This window comes from Ciconia boyciana, chromosome 1 (assembly GCF_034638445.1).
Source record: "Ciconia boyciana chromosome 1, ASM3463844v1, whole genome shotgun sequence".
NCBI classification, from domain to species: Eukaryota; Metazoa; Chordata; class Aves; order Ciconiiformes; family Ciconiidae; genus Ciconia; species Ciconia boyciana.
In genome coordinates this window covers 32,481,776-32,503,010 of record NC_132934.1, presented here as the reverse complement: position 1 = coordinate 32,503,010, position 21,235 = coordinate 32,481,776, and the positions used below count along the sequence as shown (strand labels likewise).

Below are 21,235 nucleotides of genomic sequence, written 5' to 3'. Positions count from 1 at the left end.
TAACTTCACTATGACAATGCAGAAGCAAAACACATGCATGATTCGTAGTCCATCATTTGATGGAGGGAAAGTTTCCTGGTTTTGTGAAAAGGAAGACTTGGTTCTAAAGCACTACTAGAAGCAGTACAAAAAAACACTTTGGAAAATTTAATAGAAAACTTATCGAACTGATGCTTGAATTTATTTTTGGTAATGCCCATATACCCTTCCACTTCATGATGCAGTCTAAGTTGTAAAGTGCTGAGCACCTTCCAGAAAAATCCATCTCGCCATGAATTTAACAGCAGCAAAGCACACAACTGCGTGTTTTATTTTGATTTTGCTGTGCCTTGTAAAGAGTGACACTACTGCCAGCACTACAAAGCTATTACTGGGAATAGCTAGTTTCAACTCTATTTATATTCACATTTTATTACTGAAGAACATGGAAGGAAGCCAAAGATCCTGGTTCAAAGATAACTTTCAAGTCAATGTAGGATAGCTTCTCTCTCAGAAAGCAACATACCACTCCAGCCTTTTCATGTCCTTGTTTTAGACATGGACTAGGAACGCAGTCAGTCAAGCACATGTTTCTATGTTTAGAAAAATGTTAATATCTTCCATTTAACAGTAAAGCATTGAATATAGTGCTATGACACCAAAACACCTGTTAATTACAGATTGTTCTGAAATATGTGCTATTATATTTCTCTTCTTTCTTCACACTCTATCCTTCACCAAAAATAAAATACCCATGCTTTCTCATCTTTCACTCTTGTGCTGCTGCTGTATATAATACCCCTCCAATTAATTGGTGCCCTTTAGATCATACAGGAAGAGTAGAGATATCGGGGCCTATGAGCATGACTGGAGAAAACCTGGTAATACAGATAAAGTGAGGATAAACACTGTTCTCTCACTACACAATAACACAGATCACAGCTGACATGACAGGATCTCCAGATACTAGAATTCTCTTATATGAAAAAATAAACTTTGCACAACTTCAATAAGTTGACCTAGTATTTCTCTGCTTATAAGCATTTTAATATCTCTGAAACATACTCTAACTTAAAGTATTGAATAAAAATATGAGAAATTGCTGCAGAAATTTAAGAACCTAATGAATTTTTATCCTTTAAAAGCATGGGTTACCTCATATGGAAGCTTGGAGAGCGTATCAACACTCATGCTGCTTATCCAATATTCTTCTAGGGATAGTGCTCTTACTCAGAACTCTTAAAGTACTTGTGGAACACATAATTAGTATTTAGCTTAGAAAACTGTACTTACCTTTGGACATTTGGAATTTCTTGCAGTTTCAATCATAAGATTTGAGCCCATTTTTTCTCTACAAGTAAGTGTAAAAATTTGAAAATGCTCCATCAGTTTAGCATGAACAAAAGACATACATTTTTATCATTCTTACTTCTGAGAATTTTGCATTTAAAAGAAGCAGTGCTTGGATTTCACTTTAATAATCCAATATCTACAGTTGACTTCAATGGACCAATATTTCAAACCTTCTAGGCTGTTGGAAGTAAGTCTGAAGAGTGATTGAGGTCTTGATTCAGTTACTCACTTCACCACATACTTAACCATAAATCATCAGGATTACTCAACTACTTTGTGAGAGGAAAACAAAGTACTTTGCTACATTTAAGAATCAAAAAATCAACATCTTTATAAAGCAGTTTTATAGTAATGAAAATTACTTTCCTGAACTGTTATGAAAACAAAAACTAAGGAAAGAAAGACAACATTCTACGTGACTTAGAAGAAAGTTAAAACATCTACATGTAATCTTCCATAACAATAATTCAATATGCATTTAACATCCATTTTTCAGGTGGAATTTTTTCATATGCATACATTTTTATAAATCTGTCAGTGAAATCATACGAATGGTCAGCATTGTAATTTATCATCACATCAGCATTAGGGTCAGTGTTCTAATTGCTAACTAGAAGGTAGCCCTCCTGCATATAGCAGGAGACTGGAGGATACCAGCATACTAGCCAATAATCTCATATCAGCATCTATTTCAACTTCAATTTGCTTACAGTAAAGGTATAAAACTCTACAGAGTGGGTGCTCATCCATAATGATTCCAAACAGGCTTTCATTTAAATCAGCAAGTTTTCTTCCTCCCCTTGAACAGAGCCCACACAAACACAGGTGGTGCATCTACTCTATTCTGCAAAAATGGCTTTCAGTATTGCCACACTTTTTAAGTGAGGTGATTCCACATGTTGTTGTTAAGAGATCATCCGTCTATAGCTCGCACTACTGTGACAGTAGGTAGTAGCACTTCCACTGTTAAAAACAACACCTTTATCAACCTAGTCAGGTCAGAAGATAAAAGAAGCTTTAAATGCTACAGCAGCAGTAGTCATCAATGTAGACAGTAAACTGTATTTGAAGGTAGGACAATTTACTGTTCCACTAGTGGATATCTGTGCTTGAAGGATGGCTGTGTACATATCCTTGAGAGGGAGGAAGGAAGGGGAACAGCTTCTAGTCCTATGATCGAAGACTGCTGGTGACACAATTCTTACATCAATAGCGCTTTTTTATTTTATTTTTTCCAATAAATGCATTAATTCAAGTCTCACAGTCACCAACCAGAATGGGAAGAGTGTCATCTGCATTCCCTAATTGATTACAGAAGGAGAAGGCAGCACACAGAACCATGAAGTAGGAATATTCAGAAGTAAAAGATGAGATTGACAGAGGTGAGATATGAAAGACATCTACTGATTTGCATCACTTTCATCTACTTGTTCCTAAGTATCTGTGTTAGATATTTTTTCCCAAACCCTCAATGCAAAGATTAAAAAACTGCATAAGCAATATCCACTGCTTAATTACAGGAACTGTCAAACTGAATAACAATTTTCTCCCATCTTGTTTCTTATGAAGGCCAGGAACTGATGCTTCAGAGTAGGTACAAGAAATCCCTTAAACTACTATGCAACTTTAGACATTAAGGTCTAAAGATAAAAGTTTAATATCACCTCCAAATTTATTTTAGTTTTGTTGCTAGCATTAATACTGTAATTGTGTATTATATAAATGTCTTTGTCAAGCCTCACTGTTCAATTATTTTCTTTACTGAAGTCACAACACAATTAATTCCAGTTTATTCACATACTGTGTTAAAAGAGAAAGTCTCCTAATTTTAATTTTATTGAACAGTCCCTTGTTCTTGAAGAAAAGATGAGAACAGTAATTCTCAAGATATCTTACTATCTCAAATTACCGTTTTAACTTTTTTGCTTTTTTTAACAATAAAGAGTCCTAATTCCTTTGTGTGAATTGTCTTTAGGTCACTGGCTACTTTTTACCAATCTTGCAACAGAAACATTCTCTAAAATGGGGTAACCAGGACTGTAAATAGTATTTTCAATGAAACTGTATTATGGATTAATATAATGGCATTATGGTATTTTCCGTATTTTCAATCCCAGCCATCACACACTGAATCATCTTGTTTGACCACAAGCATACAGATGTTTCATTAAACTGTCCATAACAACACCCAAATCACTTTTGATATTAAAGTTAGTTTAAATCCTGTAAGCATTTTACATTTTTCCACTCGTGTTATTACTTTACACATAATTTTATTTGCCATCCTATTTTTCCATTTATCTGCTTTGTGTCTGTCTGTGACCTATGTCCTCTAGACATGACCTACCTAAACAACAACTCTCCTTTACAAATGTTGCTCTTTCATTGCTTTGAGTCACTAATATTGCAACACTTATTTCAATAATGCTATGAAGAACATATTGCCAGCCATATGCTTAAAGAAACATTCTAATCCGGTACAGCCAGGGTACAAAAATAGCCTGGGAGAAAGAGCATTCAATTCAAAAGGCAAAATTGCAACTTTTACCCATTTCTAACAACAACAACAAAAGTACCAGGAAACTATGACATCTTTACTAAACCTACAGGAGAAACTTTTATTGCGTGTTCCATAAGTTACAGAACACGTCACCGATAATGCTGCAAAATCTGTTAAGTACGTCTGGAGTGACTAACTGGTACAGAATGTGTTGCCCCTCTAGTCACTGGAGAGCAGTCTCAATTTATTCTTCAATTTGCATAACAAATACTGGTTTGAAGTATTACAACCTGTAATCCCAAACACATGCATTATCCATTTTCCTACCAACAGAGAACGTGTAACTTTTACCCTACCCTCTATACAGTGCTTCATTGCTTCTCAAGATTACAAATTCCCAGTATGGGATTTTAGTTAGCTTGTGAAAACCCCTAGCGGCTCACCAAATTCTCCAGTAGTTTCTCAAGACAGTATGAAAGAGGAAAATTGTATATGTAAACAACAGTCAAAAGAAAACAGAAAAAACTTGGAACTATAAGCCAGGTTCTTCTTACAAATGTGATTCAATATAGTATTACATAGACTAATGTACAGTAAGTATAATTTTCTGCACAAAGTAATAAAAGTAACTGATTAAAACCAGTCCTCAAACTGCAATTCAAGGAATATATAAGAAGAGTTAAAATAAACATATATGTAAGACATAAAATCAATTCCCTACAGCACTCAGAATAAAAAGTTAGTTAACCAAAATTAGTTGTCATTTTCTGAAATAGAATTTGTAATATGCCTTATGAATGCATGCAACATTAGCTTAATTATTTTCAGCAAGAATACTTTCTGACAGAAAATAATACCATCAATATTGTGGCAGGGCTAAATGTATATTGCATGCCTCTGTATTGTAAATGGATACTCTCTATTTCAAGCAAGGCTGACAAGTCTACTACCATTTAAACAACAAAAACCCACACAGCACAGGTAAGGCTTTCAAATTTAAAACAAAACATGAAGCGGTTTTCCCATACAGTGACTGAAAGTTAGACCTGACCTTCGTAATGCCATAAAGAGATGCTATATAACCTTTCAATTCCCTTCTTAGTTCTAGGCTTCCACACCACAAGGAAGCCTGCAGGAATCCCCAGTGTTTCAATAAAATGTAGTGCAGGCATAGCATCTCCCTTCAACATTTCAGAATTAGGTCAACAAAGAGTCATTCGCTGATCAGTAAATTTAATTTTTAATTTAATCTATGGATAATATAATAATTGCCTGGCTTCTGTCCACTGCACAGGAGCAGAGTGCTTTACCTCCCTCATGTGTTACATGTAGCTGCAAGTTATAATAACATTTTAATTAAAGGCATGTAAAATACTTTCACATGAGGTAATTCTGATTTTCACAAGACTTCTTTTAGTTGGGCAGGGGAAGAAAAGAGGGAAAGCAGAGAAAAATCTCTTTTCTAAAAAAAAAGAGGAACTCCAGATATCTGAGAAGAAAAACTCATGATATCCATTTGGTAATTTATTCCTAAAAATATGCAAAAGCACAGAGAAATGCCTGGAAGCCTCTCTCTCCACTTCAGCAAAGAAGTAAGGTGCTTAAAACTCTGGCACCACAGGTATTCCCACTAGAATGCCTAGAAAAAACTTTCAATCCCATAAAACACATTAATCATGTTCCCAAAGGAACTTGTCATTATTTATCCAAAGCAGCTTTTTACCATTTTACATCTGCTCTCAGAGAAGGTTGTTTCAGTTCCTTCAGTAGCAGTGCCAGCTTACACTGTTTGGGAAACTATGACATTAGTTTGCTAAAATTATAAACAATGGAACTATCAATACAAATACAGATGAATAAAACTAAGTAATAAAACTTGTAATAAATATTAATAATTTCTTCCAGTGACTTTTCCTGAATAGCCATTAATGCATTTGTATACATATCTATGAACAAATACCATTTCACTGGCAACTCTGACACAGCAGATATTTTTTCATTGCAATCCTTACAGCTCATTTCCCTTTTCAAAGAAAGGGGCAATGGGCAAAACCCATCAATATGGCAGCTAAGATTAAAAATCCTCACTACAGCACATTATTTCATTTCTCACAATGTCTCCTATAAGAAAAAAGGCACAGCAGGTGGCTAGTAAAATTTGTAGCAGATCTATAATGAGTCAGATCAAGCAGAGCTGGCAAGCATACAGGAATATAATCAGAAATCAGTGCACTAAAGCTTACTTTACTCCCCAGAAATCATTACATTAAAGGCTTTCAATGTTTTGTTAAATATGAAAACAGCTCTTTCAAAAGAATGAGAATATATGCTAATCCTTTCTAGTTGTTTTAAGAATTTGCTTACCAGTGAAACAATAACAAAACCAAAGGTTCTCAGACATTATACTAATTATTTTTTCACCTGATCATTTTTTACTTACTTGAGCATTTTTTCCCAGATATCACTGTCATAAAAGGCATGGCTCCAACCCATTTTGACAGTTCCAACAATGACATTCTGCTTAAAAACATCTGATCCTAACTTGCGATACAGTTCTTCACAATCATCCAGAGGGATATGGAACAACCCCAACATAAAAGCTAATATAGCTCCTGAAAAAGAAATATTTGGAAATGTAAAATACAGCCTAGAGTAAGATTATAAAGATGGATTACTATGTAATGTAGTTCATAGGTTAGCAGAATATCTATCTTGAAAAGGGAAGATCAATTGACATTTGTATCACTAAATTCCTGTTCAAAGACCATAAACTATGTTTTAAAGGACAAGATAGGAAGAGTCTACTTTCAAAAACAGAACTATGAGAAGTTGACAAATGGCATTATTTCATTTTGCAGATTCCATCCCTGCAAACATGTATATGGAAGAAAGCAAATTAAATCCACTGCTTTATTTGGAAAGAGGAATGAGTAAGAGAAATCTACGCTGTGGTATTAAAAATATATCTGGAGCATTACTTGCTATCTGGCAAACTCTGAGTCAGTAAAGAAAAATTCTAGGAAAATTCTGTAAAAAGAGGGGAGTTTTAACTAGTTTGGAACACATTTGGTTGCAACCATTTATAATTAGTCATTCATACACACTGCCATCTAGTGCATGCCTAAAAATTATGAGCTACCATTGCAGGAACAAAACCACGGTATCCAAAAAGTATGATTGCAGAATACCATTAAAAAGACTGTGGAAAAATACAATTACTGCATCATTACAATTCTTAGATATATTAAACTGAAAGGGACATATACAACCTTTAAATCTAATTGTGCAATATTGTGAGGACATGTAATTAAGCATTAGAAATAATCAGGACACATGGTTTTTCCAATGTGGAAATGAATGTAATAGGTTTGAGTAAAATTAATTTTAAAAGGAGTAATAGAAATAGAGCAAGAATAGAACACATATGCAGAAAGAACTGCATAAAGAAAGTTACAGAAGGCTTTAAAGGAAATATGACTTCCAAGCTTCTTTTGCTCTCACAAATCCCACCACCATGATAGCTGAGTGTCAGTGGATTGATAGTCTCAATTTTTCAAAATGTAGCACACATGCTTAATATAACCCGGGCCTACCTGACACATCAAAGTTTCATGAAGAGAAACTTACTCAACTGCCAAATCACCAAATGCCTGTATTCAACACAGACTAAACATCTGGCAGCAGAGAAACACCATTTTCCTGAATCATGCAAATCCTCTGTTGCCTTCTTTTCCTCTTAACTCTCTAGCACCAATTCTATAACAGCATGCATTTGCTATTTTGGTGAACAGCTTCAAAGCCAAAGAGCCAAAATTCATACCAAATGCAAACCCATTTTCACTTCACCTCCTTAGAAACAGCATCAAAAACTGCAGTCTGCATCAGCACACAAGTGGCAGTAGATAATATCAGAGTCAAGGTACACATTAAAGGACTTTGCTGAAACCTGCTGGATGGTAACAAGACACAGGAGAGTAAGTTCAAAATCAAAGATACAGTGCAGGCTCTATCAGATGGGCCAGTGAAACAAGTTTCTGATGCTTCCATCATATCCTGCTCTGTATCACAGACTCCTACACTCCAGCCACCATCTCAGCCTTGACAGCTAACAGTTCAGGGGGAAAAAAATACCTAAATAACACCTGAGAGGCTAAGGAGCATGTCTTGAAGAACACAGGGATACAGTTGGCTAAGATGACACAAGATAGGCAAGAATATAACCTGAAAGGCAAAAGTATTCCTTCCTCATTCAGTACTAGTAAGACTTCAGCTGAAGTGCTGTATCCGGATCTGAATGACATTCTTCAAAAAAAGATGTAGACCAATTGAAAAAAAGAAAAACCACACAAAAAAGTCCCCCAAAACAATCACATGTCAAGGAAATCAGTCTGTAAGGAAAGCCTGAGTAAACAGGCTATAAAAAAAGCCTTTAAATGCACAGAAGGCTGCTGCAAAGAGAAAAGAAAGAATCTGTAATCCATGTTCCCAGGGAGTCAGGACAAGAGGAAACAAATTTGAACTGCAACAAGAAGATCCACATTAGACATTTGGATATTTTTTTCCTGAATGTAAAGACAGTGGAGCACAGATTTTCTGAAGAGGTCTGACATGATTCAAAATCTTAGAAAATTGTCAACAGTGAAACACACACAGCGGACCAGTTCCTTGGGAAATGAGATAACCTCCTAAGGACACTTCCACCTCTATAATACTGTGACTTGACTTATTCATGAGTTCTCCTGAAAAAAATACTTCTTCTGTCAGAAAGGTTTTAAAAATGCATTTCAAAACTGCAAAGCCATCATGGGCAAAAAAAAAAACAAACCATGAACACAAAGAGATGCCAGCTTTGTTTAAGGAGGCTCCTCATCTGCAAATCACTGAAGGCTGGGAGAATACATGGGGGCACTAGCCCTATGCTGTTCTTAAACTGGGAGGAATATTTTGGGAGAATATCCTTATGTGAAGTCCTTATGCAAACTTCACATACATCCAAAACTGATGATCAAAGAGACCAGTACAATTCAGACGTGTTTGTAGTAAAATGCACTGGAAAACAATATGCTTAGAGAACCTTTGATCACAGTATGTCAATGATCAAAGCCTTCATACGATGCATCTGAATGCCACTAATTATTAGGTCAATATAGAAGTTTAGGAAAAAAGTGTCTTTTTAAAATTCTGGGAGCAGGCCAGCACATTTGAAAGTGTGATAGTGTGCACTTTGCCTGATCACATACTCTTGATGTTATAAACCGCTCCCTGTGACTGAACTGTAAGTGCACTACTATTGAGAAGTATCTTTGATATATTGGGAGACCGCAGGAGCAGTGAACAGAACATACAAGCCACATCCACAGCATACCTGCAGATAAGTTGTCCTCAATGGGTTAAGTGCTCTGTGCATCTATAAAAGCATGTCATACTCTAGAGAACAGTAATAATCACCCTCACGTACAGAATTCCCAGCAGCTCAGTTCATGGGGCAATGGCACTTCCTCCTCTCAACTGCCTTTTCATCTCTAGATTTTTGCACAGAACAGGCACAAACTCGGTACACAATTTACATTAACTTGGTTCCCCATAAAAAAAATTCAGTGGCTGCCACTGCATTGCATGTGCTTGCAGATTTTCTGGTGCTTCCATGCCCAGATACCGTGCTCAGCAATAGGCAGGTAACGTAGGTATGCCGGGCCCATTACAGCATCATTACAGTGATCTTTCTCTGTGACTGCCTGCATTTACACCCTATGTCCGCCAGTGAAGTAGAGGGAAGCTAACTAGAAAGACAGACTCTGTGATGCTGAATTCACAGCAAACTGATTATTTCTAAACATCAAAGGCAAAACAGCTAAATGATATTAAGAGATATGAAAAGCACAGCAGAAAGAAGAGAGTGTAACACACAAGAGGTATCCTTCCTATCATTTAATACATCACTCTTGTAAACCGCAATTAATCCAGCTACAAGCTTCTGCAAATCCTATTGGCATATGTACCATCAACACAAACTGAAATGGTAAAGTACACTGCTAGCACATGCTGACAGTCAGGTACAACCTCTCCCAGCCATGTCTTGTCACCTATTATTGCAAGCTGGACTACTGCAGAGAAAAGCTTGATAGCGTAAAGAAAGCTTAAAAGAACACGTTAAGTACCTACTAGCAGTTACAAAACCAAAACCTGGTGAAGAATAAAGTTAGTTCTAATCAGAGTAGTGGAATCGAATTAAGAACACCAGGCCTCTCTATCCAAGATAAAATGTCTTTATTATAATTGAAGGAGATATTAGAAAAGTGTTTTGTAGTGAAACTATCTTCCAAAGAAACAACCACTTACTGCTAAATAAACTAACAAAGGATTTTTTTCAAAGACTATTAAAAATGTAAAGCAGGGAACTATATTGTGCCTACAAACAAATTCTGTCTAGTAGACCGAAACATTCTCCTCTTCTCTACTATTTTGAGCCTATTAAGCAAATCTCTGGAAACACGAACATTATATTTATTAATGGTGATCTGCATTTAATGTTATTTCTGAATTAAACTCTATGGAAGATAAGTATAGCGCAAAAAAATTGAAGTATGTGGGCTTCTAAAGGGAACTGAGCTATTCAACTACAGCATACCTCTTATGTTAGAAATCAGCATTATTCTGCTACTGGTCTAGCATCATTTCTGAAAGACATGACTGTCTTTTTATTAAAAGAAACTTATACTTTAGAGTTTCCTACTTCCCAGGGAGAAGCAACTTATCGTTGAGTCACAAGAGTAATTAAGGCTGGGAGGGACCTCTAGAGGTCATCTAGTCCAACCTGTTCAAAAAGGTTCAATTAGAACAGGTTACTCAGGACTCGTTCAGCTGAGTTTTGAGTATCTTCAAGGACGAAGATTCCACAGCCTGTGCAGGCAACTCCTACCAGTGTCTGACCATCCTTGCAAGGAAAACATGAATCCTTATACCTAATTGTAACTTCCCATATTCCAAGTTGTCTGTTGGCTTTTCTCCTATCACTGTGCACCTTCAAGAAAAGTCTAGCTCCATCTTCTCTGTATTTTCCCATTAGCTGAAACAGCAATAAGGCCTCCCCTTATCCTTCTCTTCTTAAGGCTGAATAAACCCAATTCTTGAACTCTCTCCCTGTATGTCACGACCTCCAGTTCCCTGACCATCTACTTGGCCCTCTGCCAGACTCACTCAGTACGTAAAAGAAGGTACCCAACACATTAAGGGTTTACTGAGGAGCTCAAAACTAGACATACAGTGGCCAGAGACCCTTAATCTGTTGGGTATGTTCTTGTGCATACAAGCCAATATGTGGTCAGCTTTCTTTGCTGCAAGGGTACACTGATGATTCATGTTCAACTTGTTCCAACAAGACCGGGTCTTTTTCTGAAAAGCTGGTTTCTAGCCGGTCAGCCCACCTGAGATGGAGGGCTTGGTACCTGGTTTTATTGAACCTTAGGTGGTTCCTGTCAAGCCATTTCTCCAACCTGTACAGGCCAATCTGAACAGAAGATATCACTGTACTGACCACTTCCTCTAATTTAGTATCATCCAAGATCTTGCTACAGACACACTCTGTCCCGCTGTGCAGGTCATTAATAAAGACAGGAAACACTACTGGCCCAGTATCAGTCCCTGAGGGATGTTACCTTAGTTGTCTGTAAAGCTCCATAAACATCTAAGATATTTGTATCTGTGCACAAAATGAAGGTTTCGCATTTGTTGAAAAAATGAGAAATCAGTTTGAAGTTACAAGTGTATCATGAATCACCCAGAGTTCCTATGCAGGAGAAAAAAAAGACTTCAGAAATCACACCTGTACTTTCCCAACTTACACTCAAAGTCAGAAACCGGCAAGTTCTTCAAAATCTACATTTATTCTCAGATGTTCTTTTACTATATTCATAGCAAAATTCCAACTTGTGGCTTAACAATTACCTGTGCTTACACCACAAATGTAGTCAAAAAGTTGATGAACCGGCTTTCCAGTTAGTTCTTCTAGTTTCCGTAGAGTCTGAAGGGCAACTAAACCCCTGAAACACAAAAAAACCCCTTCACATACAATGGTAGTTTTATCTTGCATAGCTCTAATTAAGCCCACCTTTGCTTAATTATAACTAATTATAACTCAGTAACTACAACAGTAAGAATCCTGAATATTTCAGGGAAAGAGTAGCACAACACAATTAAAATGGAATGATGAATACTAAATACAAATGACATACTCAGGCATACCAAAAATAGTACTCAACAGCTACCGCCATATTGTTTTGTAGCAAAGGCTCAGGGATGATCATGTTCTGTGGATGTAGACTCAGGATAGATCTCAGCTGCATTCACAACACACAGCACTTAAAGTTTGGTCTTAACAGGGCTATATAATGCCCCTTGGGACACAGTATTTTTCCGTCTGTTTTTTTTGCCTCAATTCAATGTGTCAGAAATAACAGGAGAGATGCATTCCAGACCATCAGACTTGAGCTTCTATAGCACGAAGCATAGTATCTGGCATGCAAAGGTGCTAACTCTGCTGGGCTAGAGCTAGAGAACTGCGTATGGCAAAAGGAGCACCAAACCAAGTACCATCTTGCCAACACATCCTGCTGAGAATGGCAACTCCTGCATGCTGCCCCCACATCTGTCCTGGCTTGTGCTGAAGAGTGCTAGTCAACCCAGTTCAAAACTATAACCAGCTGAACACCACCAATTAAGTGGCACAACAGCCAGTAGTCAGTACTCAGGCTCACTCTCTAAACTTGTTTCACAGAATCACAGAATCGTATAGGTTGGAAAAGGCCTTTAAGATCATCAAGTCCAACTGCAAACCTAACACTACCAAGTCTACCACTATACCATGTCCCTAAGCACCACATCCAAACGTCTTTTAAATACTTCCAGGGATGGCGACTCAACCACTTCCCTGGGCAGCCTGTTCCAATGCTTGATAACCGTTTCAGTGAAGTAAAATTTCCTAATATCCTGTCTAAACCTCCCCTGGCGCAACTTGAGGCCATTTCCTCTCATCCTATCACTTGTTACCTGGGAGAAGAGACCAACCCCCACCTCTCTACAACCTCCTTTCAGGTAGTTACAGAGAGCGATAAGGTCTCCCCTGAGCCTCCTTTTCTCCAGGCTAAACAACCCCAGTTCCCTCAGCCACTCCTCATCAGACTTGTGCTCTAGACCCTTCACCAGCTTCGTTGCCCTTCTCTGGACATGCTCCAGCACCTCAGTGTCTCTCTTGTAGCGAGGGGCCCAAAACTGAACACAGTATTCGAGGTGCGGCCTCACCAGTGCAGACTACAGGGGCACGATCACTTCCCTAGTCCTGCTGGCCACACTATTTTTGATACAAGCCAGGATGCCAGTTTCATTTAGTGTTATAGATGTAGATACCACTTTTTAAAGATACAATGTCTTCTAATGTCACTCCTCTAGAAATCTAACAGAAAAATTAACACACTTTATTTATTCACATAGCAGCCTTCTTTCTACTTTGAAAAATCTTTATGGTTTACAATGAACTTTTGGAAACAAATGTTGAAGTTCCGTCATATGCTTACTCCTTACTGAAGACAATTGATTTTGATGCACGTAAAGAAATACTATGGGGAAACAAAAAGTTTGTGAAACTGTACTTCTGCAATGACTTCATACTTCACTTTCTACCAATAGAGATTTGTGAATCAGTAAGTATTTGCCAACAAGACTTCTTCAAATATGCCTGAAAACACAGCTTTTAGTAAACATCAGACTTCAAATTTAATGAATGTGCTTCTGCTACTACTTTTTACAAATTGTGGTAGATGCATAAATTCATGCAGAACTCGAGCACACGTAACTAAGGACATGTGGTGCATAAATCAAAAAAAAAAAAAGTGTTTGTTGCAGAAGAAATATAAATCAACAGCATGGCCAGAGTAGCTTTCACTGCTAGCCTACTCATTCTTTCATACGAGACCAGTCCTGCTAAGGCAGGTCACCCTCCAGACAAGTACAAGAACATTTTTTGTATTACTAAGTCAACACAATCATAAGAGTATAAACTAATTCTAGCACTTCACACCAATTTTGTATTTCTGAGATTAGACTTGTGAGCAGACTAACTCACATAACCATTTAATTTACTTCCAGAAGGAGTGTGTAGCCAACTTTAAACGGGTAATTTCAGTGTCATAGGACTACTAATGCATGGAAATTTAAGCACAAATACATACAAAAATAATACCCATCATTTGGATAGTCAAATGTAACAGAACTGTAAATCATAAATTGCATCTTTGGACACAAACTTATAAAAAAAACCCTGAAATTTTATTTCCAGTTACAGTATGAAAAAGGCTACAAGTATATAGAAAAAAACAGAGGTTTTACCTTGTTCCTCCTCCATCAATAGCAAGGACTCGAATTCCCCAACCTTTCACAGGGTCTGTATATCCAATTATAGCTAAAGTCTCTCTAACAGCAGCCTGAAGACTTTCGTCATTTGCCTGTCTCAGTCGCAGTAGGCATGGGATTAATTTTTCCTATTGATAAATACAAAGATATTTCGTTCTAACTATATGTTTATACCAAAAGAATCCATGCTTAAATTTACCAGTTTGGCATTTAAGTATAAAAGTAATATATTAGTTAAACTCAGAAGAAAACTTCTTCAAATCTGTATTTACCCATCTCTCTTTCTAACAAGGGAAAGAAAGGACTCCAATATTATGTCGTACATGCCTCACTGTTTAATTCTGATAGGTAGTTACTTTAGCAATCAAGGTGAAATGTAAATCTTTCAAATAGCTAGAAAAGCTGTATTTACCAGTAGTTTAATTGACTTTAATGTCACATTGGCCAAATATAAACTCAACTATGGCGCACAGCAAGTATAGCTAAAAGCCCAGTATTGCTAAGTATCACACTGCTTCAAAACAGGAGATGCCTTCTAAGTACACTAATATTAAAACAAAACAAAAATTTAAAATTCTTCCTCACACCGAGTAATTTTTACATGTACAATTATTATCACAAAGATATAGAGCATTATAATCGAAATGGGAGTAGTGAATGTACTGTTTCATAATAAAGTAATTCACATCTATTCATGCGGATGCCCGACCTGTACCCTGCCCAGATGATTCATCTGGCCTGCCCTCCATTCCCAAAGATCTCTTTTCCAGCAATTCTACAACCTATGTCACACATCTGTCACATCTGTGGAACAAGGCACGAGACTGACAAATGCTGTGATTTCGCTAGTACTGCTAGAATAGTCTTCCACCCACCTCCTGTCCTCTCACTGCAGGAAAGAGAATGAGTAGGACTAGAGTACATGAACTTATTTGATGGTTATACTCCGCTCTTCTCATCTCTCTTCGAAGGAAGCATGCAAACAAGCATAAAAACTGTTGTGCATACGCAGATCAACTGTACCGTACATTCCTGTCTGGTCAACTGCAACAGAGGACATAGTGTACGGCCTTCATCTACCACTAGAATAAGCTATACTATCTATCCACATGACAGTGCTGTACGCTTCTAAATTAAACACTGCAATCTTAAGAGCCTTTAGCTAAACTACTGATAGTTTGCATATGAATCTGCTTGAACCAGCTAAAAAAATAGCTATAAAAAGAGACATTCGCCTCGTAATCTTTACAAATAGAAAATATGACTAGCCCACAAAAGCACAGAAGAAAGTTTTATGTTATTCTAAGTCAACTGTCTGTCAGATATTTATTTTTTGTCTAAGCATAAAGACGATTTGCACCTTAATTGCAACTCCTCTGCTCTCTGGAAATTCTAGAAGATGATAGGTCAGTTCTTCAACCCTGCTGACACAGACTCTTCGATTAGAGGATCTTCGTAGGGCTTGAACTAAAGCTCGAGTCCTGTTATCAATACTCACTCTTGCAATAATCTAAAAAAAGATAAAGTTATACAAATAACATAAAACTACTCTAAGAAATGTGTAAAATTTGTCAAGACTAATTCCAAACTGTTATTTTAAGATTTCTCAGAAGTAATGGACAGCATGTTGTACTCGAGATCTGCTACAGGCTCCTAGTAAGCATTGCTTAAATGTAAACAGGCAATCTTTTGATTCGTTTACTAGGAAGATAAATAAAGGCAGCTCACAGCAACAATACACCAAACAAATGTGTCAGCATGTACTCAGATGTGTTTTCAGGGCAACTCTGAAATCATAGTATTTGGACCATGAAGGAGTGTAAGATTACTAAACTACAACAAAAAAACCCCCAACTAGATCCATCTATATTTATGTACTCTCTCTCTACATATATATGAACTAAATATATGTATCTACTATACACACATGTATGTGTATATACATAGATACACTTTATATATAAACTTACATATACATATATGTACTTATATAAAAATTATAAACACATTTATATATGTATAGATACTTATTTGTAAGTACATATGTACTTATATGTACATACACATAAATAAAAGTATGCGTACATATATACGTACTTATATGTAAGTACATACATAGGTATATACTTACCTGTGTAAGTATGTATGTGTGTATATATCCATATGTAAGTTCACATGTAAGTATATACACACGTGTGTACAGTGTATATATACATTTGTATAAAATATACATAAATATATAAAGAAGTAACACTGAGAGACTTGCCTTTTCTCTCTGAAGAGACAGATGCTTTTCCCTCTCTTCTGCAGTCTTAGCCTCTTTTGCTTTGTCCTCCTCATCTTGCTCAGACACTTCTTGTTCTGGCTGTTTACTCTTTTCTTGTGAAACAACTTTTGCATCGGATCTTAACTTGGGAACCAACCCACCAATGTAACTGTCTACAAAAGCTTGTACACTGTTACTGGGATAGGAAAGAAAGTTTGCAATACTTTTTTTAGTGGAAACTGGAAGAGCAGTATTTGTCTTTTCAGCACCCAGAGTCTCTGCTTCAGGAGCTAAGGTAGCTGCTGAATCCACTGTCTTTTCTTCAGTCATTACAGTATTTTCTGATGAATCAAGCTTAATCCTCTCTTCACTTTTAGAGTCCTGTAATAAAGCATTCATTTTCTTCCCTTGATCCATAACGGAATTATTATTAAAGTACCAGTTGATATGATCAGCTACGAAGTTGTAAGTCTCTCCAAAATTTGTAGAAAAGTAGCTTATATGAAAAAGGTGGTTTTTTGTAGACACTGAATCTTCTGGAGTATCTTGGTAAGTGCCACTTGAACTTACTAACACGGACTCCAATTTTTCATTTCCACAAGTGGATTTCTTTGCAGCTGGGCCTCTGTTGCAATCCTCCTGAGTTCTGGCATCTGTCACTTGTTTATCATTTTCTAGATTTGCATTGATGTTATTTGCATCTACATTACTTTTATTTGCTTTTCCCAGGGTACCTGAGTGTGACTTTAATCGAGCTATCCGTGAAACCAGTTCACTGTGAGTGCCAGACACTGCCTTTGAAACAGATTCTATAGTATTCTTAATTCGTGACATGCGATTGTTCACTTTTGTAAGTCCTTTGGAAGAAGAAGTTAAAAGTTTAGAAACTTTGTAGTATAAAAACTCATGGCTGTAAATGTATTTGTTATACCAAAATGTTCTGCTTCTGGCCCATTTACACTGAGGCTCACTTGTATGAAAAACTCTCAGGTGAATGGCATGATTTATCCTCCAGAAGACTTTAGGTCTATACAAATACAGGTATTTGTTTCTTTGCTTCCACCAAAGACTTTTTGGGTTAATCACAAAGAACAAATATGCGTCTAAAGATAAATGAACTGTCATTACTTATAAATAATTACACCTGTTCTATGTTGCTTGCCTACTTCATTCCAGAAAATATTTTTCAATAAATAAGTCTTGTATCACGGTGTTATCTGAAAAAGAAAAAAAACAACAATGGAAACCCCAACCCAGTAACAATTTAAACTAAAATCACAGAATTGCTTAAAGCAGATGCAGCTTATTTATTATTTCAGTAAAGACAGATAAACATTCAAATCAAATGATCTCATGGGGATATCTACTGCTCAGGGCAGTTGGTAGTGTCATCCCAACATTTTAATTTCAACACATTATTCCTTAAAGGCCAATTTAAGTCCATCTTGAGCAACATACAACACTCAGCGAAAGTATCTAGTGACACAGAAAACTGCTTGCAGGTCTTTCTAATAAAGGAAAATCTGTATGTCTCTAGCAAATTATCTTGTGCAGAGACCAAACTTCAAATGAAACTGTCATTATATTACCACCCCTTTGCAGAATTCCTCCCAGGGGAGAAAGGAACCAGTTCTTTGAGTAAAGCTTCAGTATAGAGTCACAAGTTCAACGAAACATGCCTATCCTAAGAACTAAGGACAGTATATAATCCTTATTCTACAAGGAAAACATAGACGTTTCTGAGGCGGATCAGAGTTTTACACAATATACAAGAACTGTGCTGAACCGCAGAAGCAAATCAATTATTTGCCTAAACGGCAAGCTCAGACTTCTCCAGCTCCCGCGACAAGCGCCAGAGGAGGTCAGGCAGGCCAGCACCTGCGCAGGCCGACGCCAAGGGAACAGCAGAGGCGACACGGCCGCAGGCAGGAGCGTCGTTACTTACAGCTTCCTCAGCGGCCGCCTGAACCTACGCGGTGCCCGTCCCACACCTGCCAGTCCTCCTGCTCGGTCACCGACGCCACCGTGCAGCCAGCCGGGCTCCAGGCCACGGCGGCGGGCGGGGCGATATATAGGCACCAGGGGGCCTCCTGCCCCGGGAGGGGGAGCAGGTCTTGCTCCTGCCTTGCGCCATTTCGCAGAAACGATTTCCAGAGCGGCCGCGTAAACAAGCGGCGAGTCCCGTCCCGTCACCCCCCCCGCCCCTGGCCCTGCTCGGCGGCGGCGGCCCCACGTCACGCGTCCACACCCACCCCTGCGTCACGCACGCGAGTCCCGCGTGCTCGGCACGCGCTCACCGCCCCCTCTGACGCCCCCCGGGGCGACGCGGCCCACCTCGGCGGCGGCAGGTACCTGATGGGCAACGGCTCCCGCCTCCCCCCGCTCCCCAGGCCGCCGCCGAGCGCCAGGCAGGGCGGCCGCAGGGGCCGCGGCCCGCGCGCTGTCACCCCGGCAGAGCGGGCAGGGGGCGGCGGCAGCGACAACAACGGCAGCGCCGCGGAGCAGCCAGGGGGGCCGCGCTACTGCGCCTGCGCCGCGCCCAGCACGCCGGAAGCATCTGAGACACGCGCCGTCTCTCCGGCCGCGCGGGGAGGGTGGGCGGTGTGACGCAGGGGCTGGCGCGCCCCGCGGGGCGGAGCTAGGCGGGGCAAGGTCATGGCCGTGGCGGCGGCTACTGCGCCTGCGCGCGAGCTGCGGCCGGCGGGGGCGGGGCGGGGCGGCGACGTGCGGAGCGGCACGCGGGGGCGGGGCAGGCCCGCCTCGCCTCAGCGCGGCCCGAGGGCGGGGGGCTGAGCTGCGTCAGCGCGATCGGTGACGGCGGAGCTGGCCCTGCCGGCGGCGCCGGGCTCTTGGTGGCGTCCCCCCGGCGCTCTGGGAGTGAGGGGGCCGTGAGAGGAGGAGGGCCCCTACACGGCCTAGCTCCTCTCCGGCCGCTCGGTGCAGGCGCCCCGGGCGTATCCCCACGCATTTCCCGCTTAATTCTTGGAGAAGTGTAGCCAATTAAAATTCAATATTATACAGCTATGTGGGAAGATTCAGATGTGAGAATTACACTAGAGCTGGTGGAAGGCCGAGGCATACATAAAGCTTATAAGGGGGATTCATACTGGAATGTGGAACGTCTAATCAAGAATTATGGGAGTGAAACGCAGCCTGAAAAAAATAAGTGAGCTGAGTGAAACATTGTTACAACAATCCGAGTTCATTAGTAGAAGTGTGATAAGAAGCACCCTTACGCAAACTATCCTCATTATAATACTAAAAATCACACCTCTTGAGCCAGAGACCCCAGCCCAAGTAGAGACCCCTCACCTCTGAGCATGGGTAGAACATTAAAGTAGTACTGTGGCTTTAAGAGTGAGGTACGGAAACGTAGACCAGTAAGAAACTGTTTTATGTAATCGCTTATGCATATGTATAACTAAACTGTATAAATATTGTACCTATTCGAGCAATCAGTGTGCTAGCTTTGTGGAGTTATCACCTAGCACCCGGTGACACGCAAAACTTGGAATAAACCGATATCTCGGCTCTCTGATGGATGCGGATGCTGCACACCAGGTAACAAACTCCCTTTGTGAGACAACAGAAGCATCACAAATACTGTGTTTTTCATAGGTCTGACAGGTTTAGGGGGCACCTTGGTATTACCCAGCCAGACCTGGGAGAAGCAGCAGACCTGTGAGCTTCCTGCCTACGCGGCCTCTCCGAAATACAGCTCTCATGAAGTTGCCTAAATGTGGGGTGATGGCAAAGGATGGTGAATGCACCGCATGCCTCAGTAGACTGATAACGCCTTGCCTTGAATGTTAGGAGGATAATGTTTCACTTATAGCTTCAGATTCCAGTCATCTGCTTCTGTTCTTTCTCACAAATTAAAAAGTAAAATTAATTTTCTTACCTGGTATTTTCTTCCCCAAAGGAAAATTTAGATCCATGGCATGTGGTAATTATTATCACGGGTTTTTTATAAATTGAACAGATTGAACTTTCTACAGCTCCCAATGCAAGCCATTCTCCAGCTCTTGAATATTTTATGAATATTAACTGAGTAATTTGTAGTTCCTTTTTTGCCACCTGTCAGTGTGGTGGGTTGACCCTGGCTGGTTGCCAGGTGCCCACCAAGCTGCTCTTCATCAATGTCACTCCCTCTCCATCAATAGGACAGGCTTGAGAAAATACAATGAAAAGCTCATGGATCGAGATAAGGACAGGGAGATCACTTACCAGTTACCATCACAGGCAAAACAGACTTGACTTGGGGAAATTAAAATTTATTGCCAATTAATAACAGAGTAAGATAGTGAGAAATAAAACCAAATCTTAAAACACCTTCACCCCCACCCCTCCCTTCTTCCCAGGCTTAACTTCACTCCCAATTTCTCTACCTCCTCCCCCCGAGCGGCGCAGGGGGACAGGGAATGGGGGTTGTGGTCAGTTCATCACACGTTGTCTCTGCCTCTCCTTCCTCCTCAGGGGAAGGACTCCTCACACTCCTCCCCTGCTCCAGCATGGGGCCCCTCCCATGGGGCACAGTCCTCCACAAACTTTCCCAACAGGAGACCTTCCCATGGGCTGCAGTTCACAAACTGTTCCAGCACAGGTCCCCCATGGGGTCACAAGTCCTGCCAGCAAACCTGCTCCAGCGTGGGCTCCGTTCTCCATGGGTCCACAGGTCCTGCCAGGAGCCTGCTCCAGCATGGGCTTCCCACAGGGTCACAGCCTCCTCTGGG

The 21,235-nt window shown here is 39.7% G+C and overlaps 1 protein-coding gene across 4 annotated transcripts in view; it reads right to left on the bottom strand.

The window, feature by feature from the left end:
* The window catches only part of PNPLA8 (patatin like domain 8, phospholipase A2), a 43,360-nt gene extending 24,281 nt beyond the window's left edge, over positions 1-19,079 (bottom strand). Inside the window, exons 1-8 of one of the 4 annotated variants that reach the window (XM_072862023.1) lie at positions 18,855-19,078; positions 17,647-17,719; positions 16,503-17,359; positions 15,597-15,746; positions 14,213-14,364; positions 11,777-11,871; positions 6,273-6,444; positions 1,273-1,330 (exon numbers count right to left, since the gene is read on the bottom strand). In XM_072862023.1, the coding sequence (XP_072718124.1) occupies positions 1,273-1,330; positions 6,273-6,444; positions 11,777-11,871; positions 14,213-14,364; positions 15,597-15,746; positions 16,503-17,336 (1,461 nt within the window). In that variant the 5' untranslated portion in view covers positions 17,337-17,359; positions 17,647-17,719; positions 18,855-19,078. Of the gene's footprint in view, positions 1-1,272; positions 1,331-6,272; positions 6,445-11,776; positions 11,872-14,212; positions 14,365-15,596; positions 15,747-16,502; positions 17,720-18,447; positions 18,703-18,836 lie in introns of those variants that run through there. The other 3 variants (XM_072862013.1, XM_072861997.1, XM_072862005.1) reach the window with 3 other exon arrangements.
* Between the last annotated feature and the right edge of the window lie 2,156 nt (positions 19,080-21,235).